Source organism: Lepus europaeus, chromosome 5, assembly GCF_033115175.1.
Source record: "Lepus europaeus isolate LE1 chromosome 5, mLepTim1.pri, whole genome shotgun sequence".
Classification (NCBI taxonomy): domain Eukaryota; kingdom Metazoa; phylum Chordata; class Mammalia; order Lagomorpha; family Leporidae; genus Lepus; species Lepus europaeus.
In genome coordinates, this window is record NC_084831.1 from 83770912 (window position 1) to 83790220 (window position 19309).

At 39.3% G+C, this 19309-nt stretch overlaps 1 protein-coding gene across 5 annotated transcripts in view; it reads left to right on the forward strand.

Moving 5' to 3' along the window:
- ZNF326 (zinc finger protein 326) overlaps nucleotides 1-19069 on the forward strand; it is a 32776-nt gene extending 13707 nt beyond the window's left edge. For all 5 annotated transcript variants that reach the window (XM_062191705.1, XM_062191707.1, XM_062191706.1 and 2 more), the window contains 6 exons: nucleotides 7016-7127; nucleotides 10093-10240; nucleotides 12709-12808; nucleotides 13387-13517; nucleotides 16430-16525; nucleotides 18106-19069. In XM_062191705.1, coding sequence (XP_062047689.1) covers nucleotides 7016-7127; nucleotides 10093-10240; nucleotides 12709-12808; nucleotides 13387-13517; nucleotides 16430-16525; nucleotides 18106-18480 — 962 coding nt within the window. In that variant the 3' untranslated portion in view covers nucleotides 18481-19069. The remainder of the gene's footprint in view (nucleotides 1-7015; nucleotides 7128-10092; nucleotides 10241-12708; nucleotides 12809-13386; nucleotides 13518-16429; nucleotides 16526-18105) is intronic.
- Nucleotides 19070-19309: the final 240 nt, after the last annotated feature.

Consider the following 19309-nt stretch of genomic DNA (forward strand, 5'->3'; position numbering starts at 1 on the left):
CACGGCCCAAGGACTTGGGCCATCCTCCACTGCACTCCCGGGCCACAGCAGAGAGCTGGACTGGAAGAGGAGCAACCGGGACAGAATCCGGTGCCCTGACTGGGACTAGAACCCGGTGTGCAGCGCCTCAGGCGGAGGATTAGCCTATTGAGCCGCAGCACTGGCCTAACATCTATATTTTTAGAAAGGATTCATACATGATTTTGAATTAGACCCCCTTCTTTGTTGCTACATATACTGTTATAGGTATTGTTCAGGATGTGGTCTGTTATATAACCTTTATCAGAACAAGGAGAAGAAAATTTTCATGGTTCCTGGTATTTGGAAAACTGTTTTAGAAAATTAACTTGCTTTTGGCCGAAACCGCGCCTCAAAAGGCTAATCCTCCGCCTGTGGCGCTGGCATACTGGGTTCTAGTCCCGGTCGGGGCGCCGGATTCTGTCCCGGTTGCCCCTCTTCCAGGCCGGCTCTCTGCTGTGACCCGGGAGTGCAGTGGAGGATGGCCCAAGTGCTTGGGCCCTGCACCCGCATGGGAGACCAGGAGAAGCACCTGGCTCCTGGCTTTGAATCAGCGTGGTGTGCCGGCTGCAGCGTGCCAGCCATTGGAGGGTGTACCAAGGGCAAAGGAAGACCTTCTCTCTCTCTCTCTCTCTCTCACTGTCCACTCTGCCTGTCCAAAAAAAAAAAAAAAAATTAACTTGCTTTTAATTTTCTGGATGAAATAACTTTTAGAGATAATCATGTTTACATTAAAATCTAGAGCCAGTCTGAAATTGAAATTTTTTTAAAAAAGATTTATTTGAGAGGCAGAGATACAGGCAGAGGGAGAGACAGTGAAGTCTTCATCTGCTGGTGTGCTCCCCAGTGGTCACAACCAACACTGGGGCTAGGCCAGACCAAAGCGAGGAGCAAGGAGCTTCTCCTAGGTCTCTTACATGGGTGCAGGGGCCCATGCATTTGAGCCATCTTCCACTTGGTTCCTAGGGCATTAGCAGGGAGCTGAATTGGAAGTGGAGCAGCTGGGACTTGAACCGTGCCCATATGGGATGCAGGCAGAGGCTTAACTTACTACACTACAGTGCTGGCCTCTGAAATAAATGAAGCAATTTCATTCATGGCAGCATGAAAAAGAATAAAATACTTGGAAATAAATTTAGCAAAAGAGGATAAAATTATACTCTGAAAACTGCAAGATATTGTGGGAAGCAATTAAAGAAAATTTATGTAAGTTTTCACAGATTGGCAGGCTGAATACTGTGAAAATGGCATTACTCTTCGAACTCATCTATAGATTCAATGTAATCTCTATCAGTTCCAGCTGATTTCGTTGCAGACATTGGCAAGCTGGCTCCAAAATTCACAGGGAATTGTAAGACCCTGGAATAGCCAAAATAACCTTTAAAAAGACAAAGTAGAAGGAGTCACACTTCGTGATTTCAAAATTTCTTGTAGAGCAGGAGTAATGAAGACCATGGCACTGGCACAGGGACAGGCTTAAATCAGTGGAACAGAATTGAGAGTCCAAAAATAAGCCCATACATCTATGATCAGCTAGGGTGTCAAAGACTATTCAATGGGCAGAGAATATTTTTCAACAAATGGTGCTGGGACATGCAAAAGCCAAAATGCAAGAGCTAAGACTAAATACTGTTCGAACAAAATGTAGGGCAACTTTTCATGACTTGTGGTTTGGCAATAAATTCTCTTTTTTTTAAGATTTATTGATTTGAAAGACAGAGTTACAGAGAGGCAGATAGAGAGAGAGAGAGAGAGAGAGAGATATCTTCCATCTGCTGTTTCACTCCCTAAATGGCCACAATGAAGGAGCTGAGCTGATCTGAAGCCAGGAGCCTAGAGCTTCTTCTGGGTTTCCCATGCACCTGCAGTGGCCCAAGGACTTGGGCCATCTTCCACTGCTTTCCTAGGCCATTAGCAGAGAGCTAGATTGGAAGTAGAGCAATCTGGACTCGAACTGTTGCCCATATGGGATTTCAACACTGCAGGCAGCCGCTATACCTGCTATGCCACAATGCCAGCTCTAGGAATTGTTATGACACCAAAAACACAAGCTACAAATTAAAATAATAGATAATTGGACTTTATCAAGATCTAAATTGGGTTTCCAAGAATATCATTAAGAAAATGAGAAGAACTCACACAGTGGGAGATATGCCAATCATACATCTGAAAAGGAACTTATATATAGAATATATTGTGAACTCATGCAAGTCAATAAAACAAATAACCCAATTAAGCAAGCAAAGAATATAAGTGGACATTTCTCCAGAAGGGATATAAAAGTAGACGATAAGCACGTGAAATAGTGCTCAGTAATTAGTTATCAGGGTGTATTAGTTTTTCATTACTATAATGAAATACATGGGTCAGGCAACTTTATAACAAGAAAAGATTTATTAAGTTCACAGTTTTGAATGTTTAGTATCTCTAGATTGGTGGCCCTATTGGTTTGGCTCCTGTGGAGGTGGTGGATGACATTGGTAGAATGTGTGCACAGGATGGATCACAGGGTGAGCCAAGAAGCAAGGGGGAGTGGCTGGACCAAACACAGGTTTTTATAGCAATCCTCTAGTAAGAACTACCTTCTAAGGACATGCTGGCATGGACCAAAGACCTCTTACCGTGCCCACCCCCTATATAAAATAATTGCATTAAGTGTTATTTAGTAGCATTGATTTATGGGTTTGAGGTTTAAACATCTACATGAATTTGGGGACCAAATCATGGTCAAACTGTAAAACAGGGAAATACAAATCAAGACTATTATCAGGTACCGCTTCAGATCGCCTAGAAATAAGAATCCTTAGTAAGATGTGGAGAAGTCATAACCCTCATACATTGCTAGGGGGAATGTAATATATGACAGCCACATGGAAAATAGTCTGGCAGTTCCTCAAACAATAAGATTATTATTTGACCTATCTGTTCTCTTCTTCAAACCCAAGAGAAAGGAAAATACAAGTCCATACAAAAAAACTTACATGTGGATGTTTATAGCAGCATTATTGATAGTAGCTAAAAGGTGGAAACAACTCAAATATCCATCAAAAGATGAACAGATAAAGTATAGTATGTCCATACAATAGAGTACTGTTTATTTAAAAATGTAATTACTGATACATGCTACAACTTAGATGAACCTTGAAAAGATTATGCTAAATTAAAGGCAGCAGTCATAAAAATTCATCTATTTTATAATTCTATTCATGTGGAAGTACAGAATAGAAAAATTCATGGAGGCAGAAAATAGATTAATGGTTGCTTTGTGCTGTGGGGTAAAGATTGTAGGGGCTTGAGAAGTGATACTTAAAGAGTACTCAGTTTTATTTGAGAAGATGAAAATTTCTAAAATTGAGGCTGATGTTGTGGCATAGTGCCACCTGTAATGCTGTATGGGTGCCAGTTTGAGTCCCGGCTGTTCCACTTCCAATCCAGCTTCCTGCCAATGCACCTGGGAAAGCAGTGGTGCATGGTTCAAGTGCTTGGTCCCCTGCACACATATGGAAGACCTGGAAAGAAGTTCCTGGCTTCCACCTGGCCTAGCCCTGGCAGTTGGTTGCAGCCACTGGGGAGCGAACTAGCAGATGGAAGACCTCACTGTCTCTCCACCTCTGTAACTCTGACTTTCAAATAAATAAATCTTTTTTTTTTTTTTAAGTCAGAGTTACACAGTGATAGAAGGAGAGTTAGAGAAAGAGAGAGGGAGGCCCCCCTTTTGCTGATTCACTCCTCAATTGGCCACAATGGCCAGAGCTGTGCCGATCTGAAGCCAGGAGCTAGGAGCTTCTTCTGGGTCTTTCACGCAGGTGCAGGGGCCAAAGGCCTTGGACCATTTTCTACTGCTTTCCCAGGCCATAACAGAGAGCTGTATCAAGTAGAGCAGCCGGGTCTTGAACCAGCGCCCATCTGGGATGCCGGCCCTGCAGGTGGCAGCTTTACCCGCTAAATAAATCTAATTAAAAATAAAATTTCTAAAATTAAGCATGGTAAAGGATGTTATGTTGATGAATACAAAACCATTGGATTGTATACTTCCAAGTGGGTAAATTGCATGGTCTGTGAATATAGCTAAATTAAGCTTCTCGAAAAAAGTTCAGAGCCAAATTACTTTTTTTTTTTTTTTTTTTTAAGATTTATTTGAAAGGTAGAGTTATAGACAGAGAGGTGGTTCACACACCAGATGGCTGCAATGGTCAGAGCTGGGCCTGTCCAAAACCAGGAGCTTCTTCCAGGTCTTTCAGTGCAGGGGTCCAAGCACTTGGGCCATCTTCTGCTGCTTTTCCAGGCCATAAGCGGAGAGCTGGATTGGAAGAGGAGTAGCCGGGACACAAACTGGCACCCATCTGGGATGTCAGTGGCACAGGCGGATGCTTAATGTACTATGCCACAGCTCCAGCCCCTTGTTCCTTTTTTTTTCTTTGAAATTTTATTTATCTATTTCATTTATTTGGAAGGCAGAGAGGAGAGAGGGAGAGGGGCATGTAGGGGGAGGGGGAGAGAGAGAGAGAGAGAGAGAGAGAGAGATCTCCTGTCTACTGGTTTATTCCCCAAATGCTTACTACAGCCAGGGGCAGGCTGAAGCTAGGAGTCAGGAACTCAATCCAGGTCTCCAAAGTGTTTGGCAGGGACTCAACTGCTTGACTGATAGCCTGCTGCCTCCCAGGGTACACATTAGTAGGAAGCTAGAATTGAGAGTGTAGCCTGGCCCAACCCTGGCTGTTGGGAACATTTAGGGAGTGAACTAGCAGGTGGGAAATCTCTGTCTGTTTATCTCTATGATTTTCAAATAAATTAAAACATTAAAAAGAGATGACTAGAGCATAACAGTGTGGTGCATTCATTGAATGGAATATTTTTTTTAAACATTTATTTAATGAACATACATTTCCAAAGAACAGCATATGGATTACAATGGCTCCCCCCCCCCCCCATAACTTCCCTCCCACCCGCAACCCTCCCCTTTCCCACTCCCTCTCCCTTTCCATTCACATCAAGATTCATTTTCAATTCTCTTTATATACAGAAGATCAGTTTAGTATATATTGAGTAAAGATTTCAACAGTTTGCACCCATATAGAAACATAAAGTGAAAAATACTGTTTCAGTACTAGTTATAGCATTACTCCACATTGGACAACACATTAAGGACAGATCCCACATGAGAAGTAAGTACACAGTGATTCCTGTTGTTGACTTAACAAATTGACACTCTTCTTTATGGCATCAGTAATCGCCCTAGGCTCTTGTCATGAGATGCCATGGCTATGGAAGCCTTTTGAGTTCACCGACTTCGATCTGATTCTGACAGGGTCATACTCAAAGTGGAAGTTCTCTCCTCCCTTCAGAGAAAGGTACCTCCTCCTTTGATGACCCGTTCCTTCCACTGGGATCTCATTCGCAGAGATCCTTCATTTAGGTCTTTTTTTTTTTTTTTTTTTTTTTTTTTTTGACAGAGTGTCCTGGCTTTCCATGCCTGAAATACCCTCATGGGCTCTTCAGCCATAACCGAATGCCTTAAGGGCTGATTCTGAGGCCAGAGTGCTGTTTAGGACATCTGCCTGAATGGAATATTATTAAGCTATAAAAAGGAAGTGCCGATAACATAGCACAACATGGGTGAACTTTAAAAACATGCTAAATAAAAACAAGGAATCCAAAAAGGCAGTAGACTGTACCATTCTGTTTGTATGAAATTCAAAATTGACAAAACCATAGAGACAGATAGCAAATCCGTGCTTCCCAGAGCTTTAGGAAATAGAGTAGCTACTTAATGGTTATGGGATTTCATTTGGGTGTTGCAGAAGTTCTGAAACTGCATAATGGTGATGATTGCACAACATTGTAAATGTACTTAATGCCACTGAATCATATACTTTTAAAAGGTAAATTTTATGTTTCATGTATTTTATCACAACAGTGGTCAAAAAGAAAAAATCTTACATTTTGGAGTTTATACATTTTAACAAATAATGGGAGAGCCCCTACAATATGAGCATGAAATCTTACATCTAGAGCTCTCTAGCATTCCTGAATTTGATTTTCTTTCTTTTTAAAGTTATATTTATTTATTTGAAAGGCAGAGGTGGGTAGAAAGAGAGCATGTGTTCATCCACTGGTTCATTCCCCAAATGGCTGCAACAGCTAAGGCTGGGCAAGGCTGAAACCAGGAGTCAGGAACTCCATCTGGGTTTCTCCTGTGGATAGCAGGAACTCAAGTAGTTGAACCATCATTTACTGCTTCCCAGGCTTATTATCAGGGAGCTAAATTGGAAGCACTGTAGCTGGGACTTGAATCAGCACTTTGATATAGGTTGTGGGTGTCCCCAGTGGTGTCCTAACCCACTATGCCACAGCACCCACATCTTTTTAAAATTATTTGAGGCAGAGAGAGAATGCTTAGATCCATGGTTCTCTCCCTACATTCCTGTAACAACTGGGGATGGGACAGGCCAAGGCTAGGAGCTGAGAACTCAATTTTAGGTCTCTTGTGGGTGGCAGGGACCCAGCAACTTGAGCATCAACTGCTGCCTTCCAGAGTGTACACTAGCAGGAAACGATTGAGAACAGAGCTGAGACTTCAACTCAGACACTCCAACATTGGATGTAGACTTCCTAACCCAGGTATATTGACTGCTAGGCTGAACTCCTGCCCCAGACGTAATTTTCAAGCTAGGTCAGTTTACTTCAGTGTTTTCAAAATGTGTGTTCAAGATGATTTTAGATGATAAAGATATTCTTGCTTAGAATAAGGGTAAGAGAAAATGAATAGGTTTAAAGAAAAATATGAGCAAATCAGCAAAATTTATGGTAGTAATCAAATAAGAGTTCATTTAATAAAAGTTTCAGAAAGAGCAAACTGTCTCAAACTTATTTTTCTGGTGAGTAACATTTAGGTTTACTTACTAAGTGAACCCTTTTATGCCTATACCTTAAGAACTGGTGATCTGAAGACAAAAATGGAAAACTGATTTTTAGTTGTCACTTTCTTTTCTGATAGCAAAAACTGATCCTAAAAATGAAGAGGAAGAAAAGCGACGGATTGAGGCTCGGAGGGAGAAACAAAGACGCAGAAGAGAAAAAAACAGTGAAAAGTATGGAGATGGATACAGGTTTGTGCTTATTTGGGTCAGAATATTGGGCTCATTAAAAAGTAGCTCCCTAGAATAGGCAAATACATCAATTAGAATACGAGAACACTCTTGAGAGTCAAATGAAAAAGATTTTATTGGAAATATTGGAATACTTTTCATTTTTGATGTTTATATATGCATGCTGCTTAGAAAATATAAGAAAAACTGACTGTATTCATAATGGCATATAAAAATAGAATCCAGAAATTGCAGTATTCTTTTAAAAAAACCTTTATGTTATAACATGAAGAGAACAACTAAGGCTTCTTGAGGCTTGACTATTTTTTTTTTTCCCAAGATTTATTCATTTTACTTTAAAGGCAGAGAATCAAAGATCTTCCATCTGCTGGTTCACTCTGCAAATGGCCACAACTGGAGCTGGGCCAGTTCGGAGCTAGGAGCCAGAAGCTTCTTCTGGGTTTCCCACATGGGTACGGGGGCCCAAGGACTTGGGACATTTTCCACGGCTTTCCCAGTCACATTAACATAGTGGATAAAGCCTCTGGCCTTCTGTCTGGGTACTCTTTCATGTCTTGGCTACTCCACTTCCAATCCAGCTGTATGTTAATGGCTTGGGAAAAACAGTAGAAGATGGCCCAAGTGTGTGAGTTTTTGCCACCCACATGGGAGAACTGGAAGAAGCTCATGGCTCCTTGCTTCAACCTGACCCAGCATGTAGTGAACCAGTGGATGGAAGATCTCTCTCTAACTCTGACTTCCAAATAAATAAATAAATCTTAAAAAAAAAAAAATTAACCTGCAGCTTATAAAAGGACTAGTCTTAAGAAAACTGCTGTTTTTGGTCCTTGTGAGCATCTCTCCCACTGTTCTTTTGTTATTCCCTCTTTCCTGCAGAGGTAATGGGCCTAGTTACTTTGATTCACAAATGAACTGAAGTTTATACTTTGTGTCAAATGTGTAGGAGTTTGAATTTTTTATTTAACTCCTTTAAAGTACTTCTAATTACTTTTAGAGTACTTTACCCCTTAAAGATTGTAGATTTGGATAGGATCAGTCCATATTTATATAATATAGTGCTTTGAAGAAAATGAAAGAACTTTTTCATTTATTTTATTTTTTTTGTTTTTTTTTTTGTTTGTTTTTTTTTTTGGACAGGCAGAGTGGATAGAGAGAGAGAGACAGAGAGAAAGGTCTTCCTTTTGCCGTTGGTTCACCCTCCAATGGCCACTGCAACCAGCGCATCTTGCTGATCTGAAGCCAGGAGCCAGGTGCTTCTCCTGGTCTCCCATGCGGGTGCAGGGCCCAAGCACTTGGGCCATCCTCCACTGCACTCCCGGGCCATAGCAGAGATCTGGCCTGGAAGAGGGGCAACCGGGATAGAATCCGGTGCCCCAACCGGGACTAGAACCCGGTGTGCCGCAAGGCGGAGGATTAACCTGTTAAGCCACGGCGCCGGCCAGTTGTTTTTTAATAACTATAAATGTGAGTATGTATTTGATATAACCAAAAGAATGTCAGTTTAACTCAGTTGTCCAAATAGTCTAAAATTACTTCAGTTTACCCAAGCAGTTTTAAGTTAAGAGGATTAGGGATTAACTGTAAATCACTATTCTTGTGATAAGGTGCTTTGGATATTTGAATGCTTTCAACATAATGAAAGAATGTGAAAAGAGAAGTACAAAATTTATTTGCTTTTTATTTATATTTTAAAGTTTTTATTTGAGAGAGACTTCTCATCTACTGTTTTGTTATTTATATACCTGTAATGGGCAGGTATGGCCTGGCAGAAGCTAGGAGCTGGGAACTCAATCTGGGTCACTCAGGAGGGGGCAGCAGGGACCATTTTCTTGGACCATCATCACTGCTTCCCAGGGTTTGTGTTAATAGGAAACTGGAATTTGGAGCTGGGGGTGCTCCCATGTGGGATGCAGGTATCCTAACATATCTTAATTGCTGTGCCAAATATCTCTTTCCCCCCACCCAAGATAAATAAGGCTGCAGGGAAACCAGGTGTGGCTGCTTGAGGTGATAGTTGATCTAAGTATAGTAGGGTTGTAGGAGACAACCCAGATAGAGGGCAAAGCCTGAGGTAAAAGCAAAGAAGTAGGCATGTTTGACTCACATTTACAAAATGGAAAGCTTTGTAGATTGAAATAACCCTAGTGGGTTGAAAGGTGTAATGCAACTTAAACATTTGAGTCTATACTAAGTTAATAGAGATAGGAGAGATTAGCTAAAAACATCTGACTTTGTTTTTGAGCTTAAGGGACCAGTAAAGCCTTTTGAATAGTAGTGTGCTGTTACCTCTTTTAGGAAGTAATGGAGACTAACTGAATAGTTATTATATGCCAGGAGCCATTCTAAAGGCTATATGTGTATTAGGTTGTTTTAACAAGTTCATGGAAATGCATATTATGGCAAAATTATGCACAGATTTGAACATTTTATTTCCCAATAAACTTATCTTCCATGTACTTTTGAAGTCCTCTCCTTGTGTGTGCATTTTCCCACTCCAGACCTGTTAGTCACATGAAGTGGTCATCAGATGACAGGACTTTTGATCATGGGTGTAAATTATGGTTGTCTGGGGAGCCACCTGGCTTTGTGGATTGCTGACTTAGTGGTTTAAAACCTTGAGGATGAAACAATGTGAAATAAGTTGTAGAACTTTGGAACTTGATACTTCACAAGGTTTGTTTTGCCTTTAATGGTCTAGGTTTGGAAGTGCGTTTCTTAAAGATCCACTGATCCCATTTTTCCTGCCTAGGAGTTCCAAGCTTGGCTAGAAATGCAAAGTTGCTGTAACCACTTTTCCATCCAAAGAGATGAAGTATAAAGAAATGGTTTTTCAGACTTAGGCTAACTTTACATTAATCATAAAATAGAAGAAATCACTTTATACTGCTTAAAGTAGTTTTAATGATATCTTTTTATTAACTCTGAGTAATTTAATATTTAGAGAAAAATTTTTTTTGCCTTATAGAATGGCTTTTACATGTTCATTTTGTAAATTTCGAACGTTTGAAGAAAAAGATATTGAACTACATCTGGAAAGTTCTGCACACCAGGAGACATTAGATCATATTCAGAAACAAACCAAATTTGATAAAGTAGTCATGGAATTTTTGCATGTAAGTAGCATTTTCTAAATTTTTATTTGGTTTCCCATTTCCTACTCTGTTTCTGAAAATGTAATTATTTAAAAAAGAATTAATTTAAAATAAACCCACAATTAGATATGAATTTCTCTATAACAGAACTTGGATTTGTTATTCGAGAAATTATTCTGTATTTTTTGTGGTAGTTCCTGGCAGAAATGTCCGAACAAGAATTCCTTTAATAATTGTATTTTGATGTATATTCAGCTATCATCTGTTGAGAGTCCACTGTATATGGGGTGGTAGGTACTTTGATTCATTATTTCAGTTGAGCCTCATGCCTACTCATTTTTACCACAAAAGTTCATGCTCAGAGCAGTTTAGTGAGTGGCAAAGTCTAAATTCAGATTCAGAAAGCCTACTGTATGTTTAGCATCCTTTGTTTTATCCTTTGTATTAGTAGATGATTATCAGCTTAACATTCTTGAAAACCTGTGAATGCTGCTATGTCAGGCACTGGAAACACAAACAATACTACTTTCAGTAAACTAACAATAATTTGAAATACAACACATTCACAGTTACACAGATAATACAGCAAAATGGAAATGCTAAGAATGTAGAACTATTGTAGGGTTTAGAAGAAGGGGAAGATAGTTGGGACCAGGAATGCTAAAAGCAGGAACTTGAACCCAATGAGTTGCTAATTGTAAATAAATAAATTTTGGCAGAAGAGATGGAATTACTAGAAGGTTAGAAATACAATGATTGGATTATCATTCAAATCTCTATACCCTCACAGAATTTGTGTTCCTTAATTAAAATTTCTTTTCTGTGATTTCTTTCCTTAGTAGGTTTTTGTCATTTGTGACCTGAATACCTGCCTTCTGTGAGCTGACCTCCTGACTTCTAGCTTTGTTGTTGTTAAGCTTTATTTATTTTATTTGAAAGGCAGAGTTAGAGAGGCAGAGACAAGAGGGAGATTTTCCATCCACTGGTTCACCTCCCAAATATCCTCAACAGCCAAGGGTGGGCCAGGCTGAAGCCAGGAACCAGGAGCTTCATCTGGGTTTCCCACATGGGTAGCAGGGGCCCAGGCACTCGGGCCATCCTCCTGCTGCCTTCCTAGGTGCATTAGCAGGGTGCCTGATCAGATGTGGAGCCGCCTGGACTTGATGGGAAGCCCATATGGAATGCTGGTGTCGCAGGCAGTGTGCTTAACCCTCTGTGCTACAGTGCCGGCCCTTCTAGCTCTTTTGAAACAATTAAAAAATGTATGTAACATTATTTGGAATTTGAGGTGGAGGGGGAGAGAGAAATGACTGAATGTATATCTCCCATACCTTGGTTTACTCCCAAAATGCCTGCATTAGGCTGAAGCCAGTAGCTTGGAACTCAGGCCAAGTTTCCCACCTGGGTTATAGGGACCCAGCTACTTGAGCCATTACTGCCACCTCCCAGGGTTTGCATTAGTAAGAAGCTAGAGTTAGTTGAGTATGGACAGGGACTTGAATCTAGACACTCTGGTTTGGGGTTCTAAGCTGTGTCTTGATTGCTATGCCAAATGCCTCTCCCTTTCTAGTTCTCTTTCACGTCTCTTATATGCCTAAAATATGTTTTGAAAATGGAATACTTTTTATAATTTTCTAGTATTTTTTAACAGATTTTTAAATTTATTTGAGAGGTAGAGTTACAGACAGAAGGAGAGACAGAGGTCTTCAATCCACAGTTCACTTCCCAAATGGCTAAAGTGACCAGAGCCAGGAGCTTCTTCCGGGCCTCCCATGTGTGCAGGGGTCCAAGCACTTGGGCCATCTTCTGCTTTCCCAGGCCATAGCAGAGAGCTGGATAAGAAGAGGGGCCAGCAGGGACATTTACCAGTACCCACATGGGATGCCAGTGATTGCCTAATTTTCTAGTACTTTATGATAATCTTTTAAACTATGTTGTGAGCTCCTTAAGAACCAGTACTAGTGGGGCCGCCTCCATGGCACAGTAGGTTAATCCTCCGCCTGCAGTGCTGGCATATGGGGCACCAGTTCTAGTCCTGGCTGCCCCTCTTCCAATGCGGCTCTCTGCTATGGCCTGGGAAAGCAGTAGAAGATGGTCCAAGTGCTTTGGCCCCTGCACCCACATGGGAGACAGGGAAGAAGCACCTGGTTCCTGGCTTCGGATCGGCACAGCTCCAGCCGTTGCGGCCATCTGGAGAGTAAACCGACGGAAGGAAGACCTTTTTCTTTTTTTTTTTTTTTGACAGGCAGAGTGGATAGTGAGAGAGAGAGGGAGACAGAGTGGAAGACCTTTTTCTCTGTCTCTCCCTCTCACTGTCTGTAGCTCTACCTCTCAAATAAATAAATAAATCTTTAAAAAAATAAAATTAAAAAAAGGAACCAGTATTAGTTCTTTTGTAGCACATATTCAGTCTTCCAGAGAATGACCATGGTGTTAAGCATGTAGTCAATGTTGATTTAAAACTATTTGAATTCTGTTTTGTTTTTTAGGAATGTATGGTAAATAAATTCAAGAAAACATCTCTCCGTAAACAACAGGCAAATAATCAACCAGAAATAGTCAAAATAATTGAAAAAGATGTTATGGAAGGTAAGTATTTAAACAAATTGTTTTAGAAATTTACTTGGATGTTTTATATAAGTGTCAATGTAAATGACAACCCTTGGAGTGATATAGTGCTATCATATGTGCTGCAGCCCAAAATGGATTATCAGAAATGGACACCTTTTATTTCTTGTTGCCATGTTACAAATTTATGACGATCTGCTTCATTTTTGCTTTTGTATCTCCTTAAATGCTGCTTTTGTTCAAATCCTTATCCTCATGACAGTTGCTAACTTTCAAGTAAAATAAATAATCTTTAAAAAAAAATAAAAATATATGAATCTTTTTTAAAAGGGTAATTTATTTAAAATATTTATTTTCATCTACTTGAAGGGTAGAGCAACAGAGAGAGAGAAATTGTGAATGATTTGGGTGGCAGCGGCCCAAACACTTGACTTGTCATCTGCTACCTCCCAGAATGCATTATCAGGAAGCTGGATCAGAAGTGGAAGTGTTGGGACTTGAACCGGCACTCTATTATGGGATGCAGTCATCCTAAGCAGCAGCTTAATCCACAATGTTTACCCCAGATCATGGTGTTAATAATTGGATTCCTTTTTTAGGTGTTACTGCAGATGATCACATGATGAAAGTGGAGACTGTTCACTGCAGTGCTTGCAGTGTGTATATTCCTGCTTTACATAGTACAGTTCAGCAGCACTTAAAGTCTCCTGATCATATTAAAGGGAAACAGGTAGGTATTGATTAGTTTTAAGAAAGCTATAATTTGTTAGATTATCCATTAATTCTTTGAGGCCGTTGCATACCTAGCCACCTACATACAGTCCTGGTCATTTCAATGTGTACCATTTTAAGCATATTCAGAGATGCACTATGGTGTAGAAGTTATGATTGTGTGCTCTGCAGCAAGACTTCCTGTGTTTGAATCCTGGTTCAATAATGTGTTAATAAGCAACTAAGTTGCTTTGTCTAAGTTTACATAACTATAAAACAAAAAGTGGAGGATATTATAGTTATGTCTAAGTTCTCTATAAGTTGTAGTTATGTCTAAGTGCTTGCAAAAGATGTATCATTCTTGGGTTCTTTAAGTTTCTCAAAAAAATGCTTTAAAAAAGGGAAATTAACTTTGAGATGCAATGACTTTGAATAGTCGTTGTCTTGACTGTTGGAAGTTTTTTTTTTAATATACAATTTGTTGAACTCTACTTAGTATAGAGTTAATCTGTGTATAGAGTTAATTCAAAATAGAGCTTAGTAAAAAATAAGACTGGGAATAGGAGAGAGAGGAGGAAAAGGGGTGGGAGTGTGGGTGGGAGGTTAGGTACAGTGGGAAGAATCACTGTGTTCCTGAAATTATATTTAGAAGTGCATGCAGTTTATATTCCTTAAATAATAAGTTTCTTTGGGGAAAAGAATGGACAATCATTTTACTCTTTTTTTTTTTTTTAAGATATATTTATTTGAAAGAGTTACACAGTAAGAGAGTAAGAGGATAGGCAGAGAGAGAGGTCTTGAATCTGCTGGTTTACACCCCAGTGTGCCGTAACAACTGGTGCTGGGCTGATCTGAAGCCAGGAGCTTCTTCTGGGTCTCCTACACAGAGGCAGGGGCCCAAGGATTTGGACCATCTTCTACTGCTTTCCCAGGCCATAGCAGAGAGCTGGATTGGAAGTGGAGCACTCAAACCAGAACCCATTTTTAAGGGTTAGAATAAATAAAGCATATAAGGGAGTTAAAATAGTGCATAGTCATAGTAAGCAAAAATAATGGATGTTGAACTACTTATGTTCTTAACTTTTGGTACAAAACAATTTTGAGAGTATGTGTTAGAACAAAGAATAAAGATTTGATTATAACTGATAAATTTTTCTGAAGGCTGGGAAAAAGATTTAAAACTAAGATTAGGCCGGCGCCATGGCTCAATAGGCTAATCCTCTGCATAGTGGCGCTGGCACACCGGGTTCTAGTCCTGGTCGGGGCGCCGGATTCTGTCCCGGTTGCCCCTCTTCCAGGCCAGCTCTCTGCTGTGGCCCGGGACTGCAGAGGAGGATGGCCCAAGTCCTTGGGCCCTGCACCCCATGGGAGACCAGGAGAAGCACCTGGCTCCTGGCTTCGGATCAGTGCGGTGCGCCGGCCGCAGCAGCCATTGGAGGGTGAACCAACAGCAAAAGGAAGACCTTTCTCTCTGTCTCTCTCTCTCACTGTCCACTCTGCCTGTCAAAAAAATTAAAAAATAAAAAATAAACTAAGATTATCAGTTATAATCTATTGTTACAGCTTATGAATAGAAAGTCCCTGAAAATTTTACTTTTTTTTTTATTCTAAAGATTTATTTTATTTATTTGAAAGGCAGAGTTACAGAGAGGAAGAGGCAGAGTTTCCATCCACTGGTTTACTCCCTAAATTACCTCAATGGCCAGGGCTGGGCTAGTCTATACTAGCCTATATTGGGCTTTCCTATACTATTCCATCTGGTTCTCCCACATGGGTGGCAGGAGACTAAGTACTTGAGCCATCTTCCTCTGCTTTCCCAGGTGCATTAGCAGGGAGCTGGATCAGAAGTGGAGCAGCTGGGACTCAAACTAGCTCTCAGATGGGGTGTCAGACTCGCAGGCAGTGGTTTAACCTACTGTACCACAGTGCTGGCCCTGTCTTTTATTAGCATATTTCTGCTTCTGTTTAGACTGTTTTTTTTTTTTTTTTGGACAGGCAGAGTGGATAGTGAGAGAGAGAGAGAGAGAGAGAAAGGTCTTCCTTTTGCCGTTGGTTCACCCTCCAATGGCTGCTGCGGCCGGCGCACTGTGCTGATCCGAAGCCAGGAGCCAGGTGCTTCTCCTGGTCTCCCATGCGGGTGCAGGGCCCAAGCACTTGGGCCATCCTCCACTGCCTTCCCGGGCCATAGCAGAGAGCTGGCCTGGAAGAGGGGCAACCGGGATAGAATCCGGCGCCCCAACCAGGACTAGAACCCGGTGTGCCGCAAGGTGGAGGATTAGCCTGTTAAGCCACGGCGCCGGCCATAGACTGGTTTTATTTAGTTCAATTTATTTCAAACACCACAAATTTATATTGTGAGAAATTAGTTCTTTAGGAAAAGCAAATTTAAAGATTCAAATGTTAAAGTCGTAGATTTTAAGTAGAGCATCCTTAAATTAATATTTTGTATTGAAATGAACCTCATTTTAATTTTTTTTTATGTTTATCCTTTCGTATCTTTAAAATCCCTTTGACACCTTTTTAGCAAACAGACATGCCATTATTAGCCTGTCCTCCTCTGTATAGTAAAGTCTTGAAATGACAGTAGTCCAGAGGAAGACTAATAACTGTTATGGTCTAAAAAATTATTCTTCCTCTTTTGATAGCATGAAAGTAAATAATTGGAAGAGGGGAAGTAGGTGTAGAGTGTAAAGGAAAGCAACTATCCTATGGATCTAGACTTAGAGTATTTGGGGAGTGAGCATTTTTTAAATTAAAGCTTGTCATCTTACTGAATCTGCATTGTTTAATCTATAGGTGATTTAGATTGTGGTCACAGTAGCCATTGTTGCTCTCTACGTTAGTTAGAAAAGGGTTTGAGCATTAACGTACTTTTTTAATTGTAGAAATTCCTTTCGTGACATGATATACTCATTGTGTTCTTTTTCATAGGTTTATAAGGAACAAATAAAAAGAGAGAGTGTCTTGACTGCTACTAGCATTTTAAATAATCCAATAGTGAAGGCACGATATGAACGTTTTGTTAAGGTAAGATTTGAGGACAAAAGCTTTCCAGTTAACATTGCAGTGCAATAATTAAATGGTAATATAATTAAATAGTAATAGCCCTTCGTGATATTCAAATACAATACAGGAAGAATTTTACACAGTATCTTGCATATAAGTGAAACACCTCCCTTCCAACCCCCTAATTATTGGAATTTGGCAGGAGAGGAGTAGTAACTGATTCCTCTTACCCTCTTTCTACTTCAGAATCAGTTGAAAAGTAGACAAGAGACAGAAGATAAAATGTTTGTTAAAGTCACTGTGGTGTCAGGGCATACTTCTGTTTTGAGAGCTTGATGGGAAATTGTGAAAATAGTTACTGGACATTGCTGCCATCTGAATTCCAATTATATCCTCTGTTTGAAACTGTCAGTGACCTAATTATCAAATCTAATGGTTTCTTAAGAATTTTAGCATTGTTATTTTAAACATAAAAAGTAAAACGGATAGTAAAATCCTCAAGAATCCTCATTCAGCTTTAACAATGGCAGATTCTGCTTTTCAATCTTTTTCTCTTTGGTTATGAAACATTGTTTATCACTTCTTTTTGAAGCTGTTTTGATACATGATACTTTACTGTCTTGCTTTTCCTCCTGCACCAAATGTCTTTTTTTCTTCTTACTTCTGCCCCCATGTATAGACATTTTCATAAAGCTTTATCCTCATCCTTGTTTTCTACTTTTTCAGTCCTACTTCAGAGCTATCCCATTTATAACTTGTTTTCACTATACACTTTACACAAGCAATTCTTTGGACTCTTTTTCTTTTATAGTTGCCTGTTAGACATTTGGATATCATAAATTCTAGTTATATATAACATTTAGATATCTTAAATTCTAGTTATATATAACATCACTTCTTCCCCTTTTCAAGTTCCAATTTGAGTGTTCTGTTAATGCTATCACCACATCTTTTACATATCCCTTTTCTGGGCTATTAGAGTAGCGCTCTCACTAGTATTTCTTTTCTTGCTTCATCTTACGGTATAGCATCAGTTGTAATACTTTCCTTCTTAATAGACTTTACTGCTTTTCATTTCTTACTGCATTAATTTTCTTCTGATATGCTCCAATTATATGAGATTTAACCTAAGCATAGGATTCACATATTAAAATGTAAAAGTTGTACCTGTGAATGTTTACTGAATTAATGATTTGTCTTTTTTTTTTTTTTTAAGTAGAAGTAAGGCATGGTACCTAGTAGGTAAGACAAGGTACCTGATTTTCATTTTCATTTAAAAGAGATTCTAGAACAATAATACACTGAATACTGGTGTGATTAGGTAGAATGTAAATATTTGTACAATCTATTTGTTTCTACCCAAAACCACTTTTGTCATACTGTATAATTTCAAAAATTCAGTTAAGAAGAACATATGGCCTATGAGCTCCAGTTTGTATGGTATAATGACTTATATGGTCATTATATAAGTAGGTACTTAAAAATATTTAATGGAAAAATCTATTCAAATAAAAATTATTTTTCATGATATAGCAAATAAAAATTTCATGGATTCAAAAATTGATATTCTGATTTTAAAAACCATTTCTCAATATTTTTAGGGTGAGAATCCTTTTGAAATTCAAGATCATTCTCAGGATCAACAAACAGAAGGAGACGAAGAAGATGAAGAAAAGATTGATGAACCTGTTGAGGAAGATGAAGAGGAGGAAGAAGTAGAGGAAGGGGGGGAAGCCGAGGAAGTGGAAGAAGCAGAGGATGCAGGAGAAGTTGAAACAGTAGAGGGAGAGGGGGACATAGAGGGAGTAGAAGAAGTCGGGGCAGTGGGGGAAGTCGGGGCAGTGGGGGGAGCTGAGCCAGTGGGGGACGTAGAGGGAGGGGAAGAAATAGAGGGAAGGGGAGAAGTAGAGGGAGTAGAGGAAGAAGCAAAGGAAGAGCCTGTTGATGTCCCCGTTGAGCAACCTGAAGAAAATTAAATATAAGGCATTAGATTTAAAGAGAGCTTTAAATTTCTGTACTAATATGGGAAAGGGTAAGAATTTAATAGCTTAAAATATGAGTTAATATTCATGTTGCATGCATTCCACACATTAAAATTTGTTTTATATAATTTCTAAATGTTTGACATTTGTTTAATAAAATGAAGGTAAGACTATTTTAGTTTAGTTTTTATAGCTCCAAACAGATCTGATAAATTGTTTGTATAATTTTTAAGTTTAAATTTTGTTACTTTATTGCTGTTAAGGATGACAGATGTGTATTGTTAGTGTATCTATTCTAATCATTTGAACTTAAAAGCTGCTCTTGGGAGTGAATATTCAAGTGTGCATTAATTTTTTGAATACTTACCCTAGAAGAGATACATTGGGCAAGTATTTTGTGCTCTGATTGTGTATTTTTTTACTGCATTGGACATTGAATAGTAATTTGGGTTAAGATACGCTTAAAGGCTTTTGTGACCATGTTTCCCTTTGTAGCAATAAAATGTTTTTTACAAAAACTTTCTCCCTGCATTAGCAATTTAAATGAAATAGTTCACCAATTAAATGAGTATTTACAAATCAAGATTTGCCTTAATGTATGAATTCAGCTCAAAAGTATTAAAGTATTTCAGAATGATTGAGAAGACTTGAAAAAATAAACTTTCTCAATCATATTTTTAAAAAGTATGACTAAAAAAATTTTTTTTAAAACATTTCACCTAGAGGTCAGTCTGTAGCTGACCTTGTTTATACTTGTTTTCATTTGTTCCTTTTCTCTGTGCCTGTGTCAAATCTTCCTGAAAATACATTTGAATACAAATAA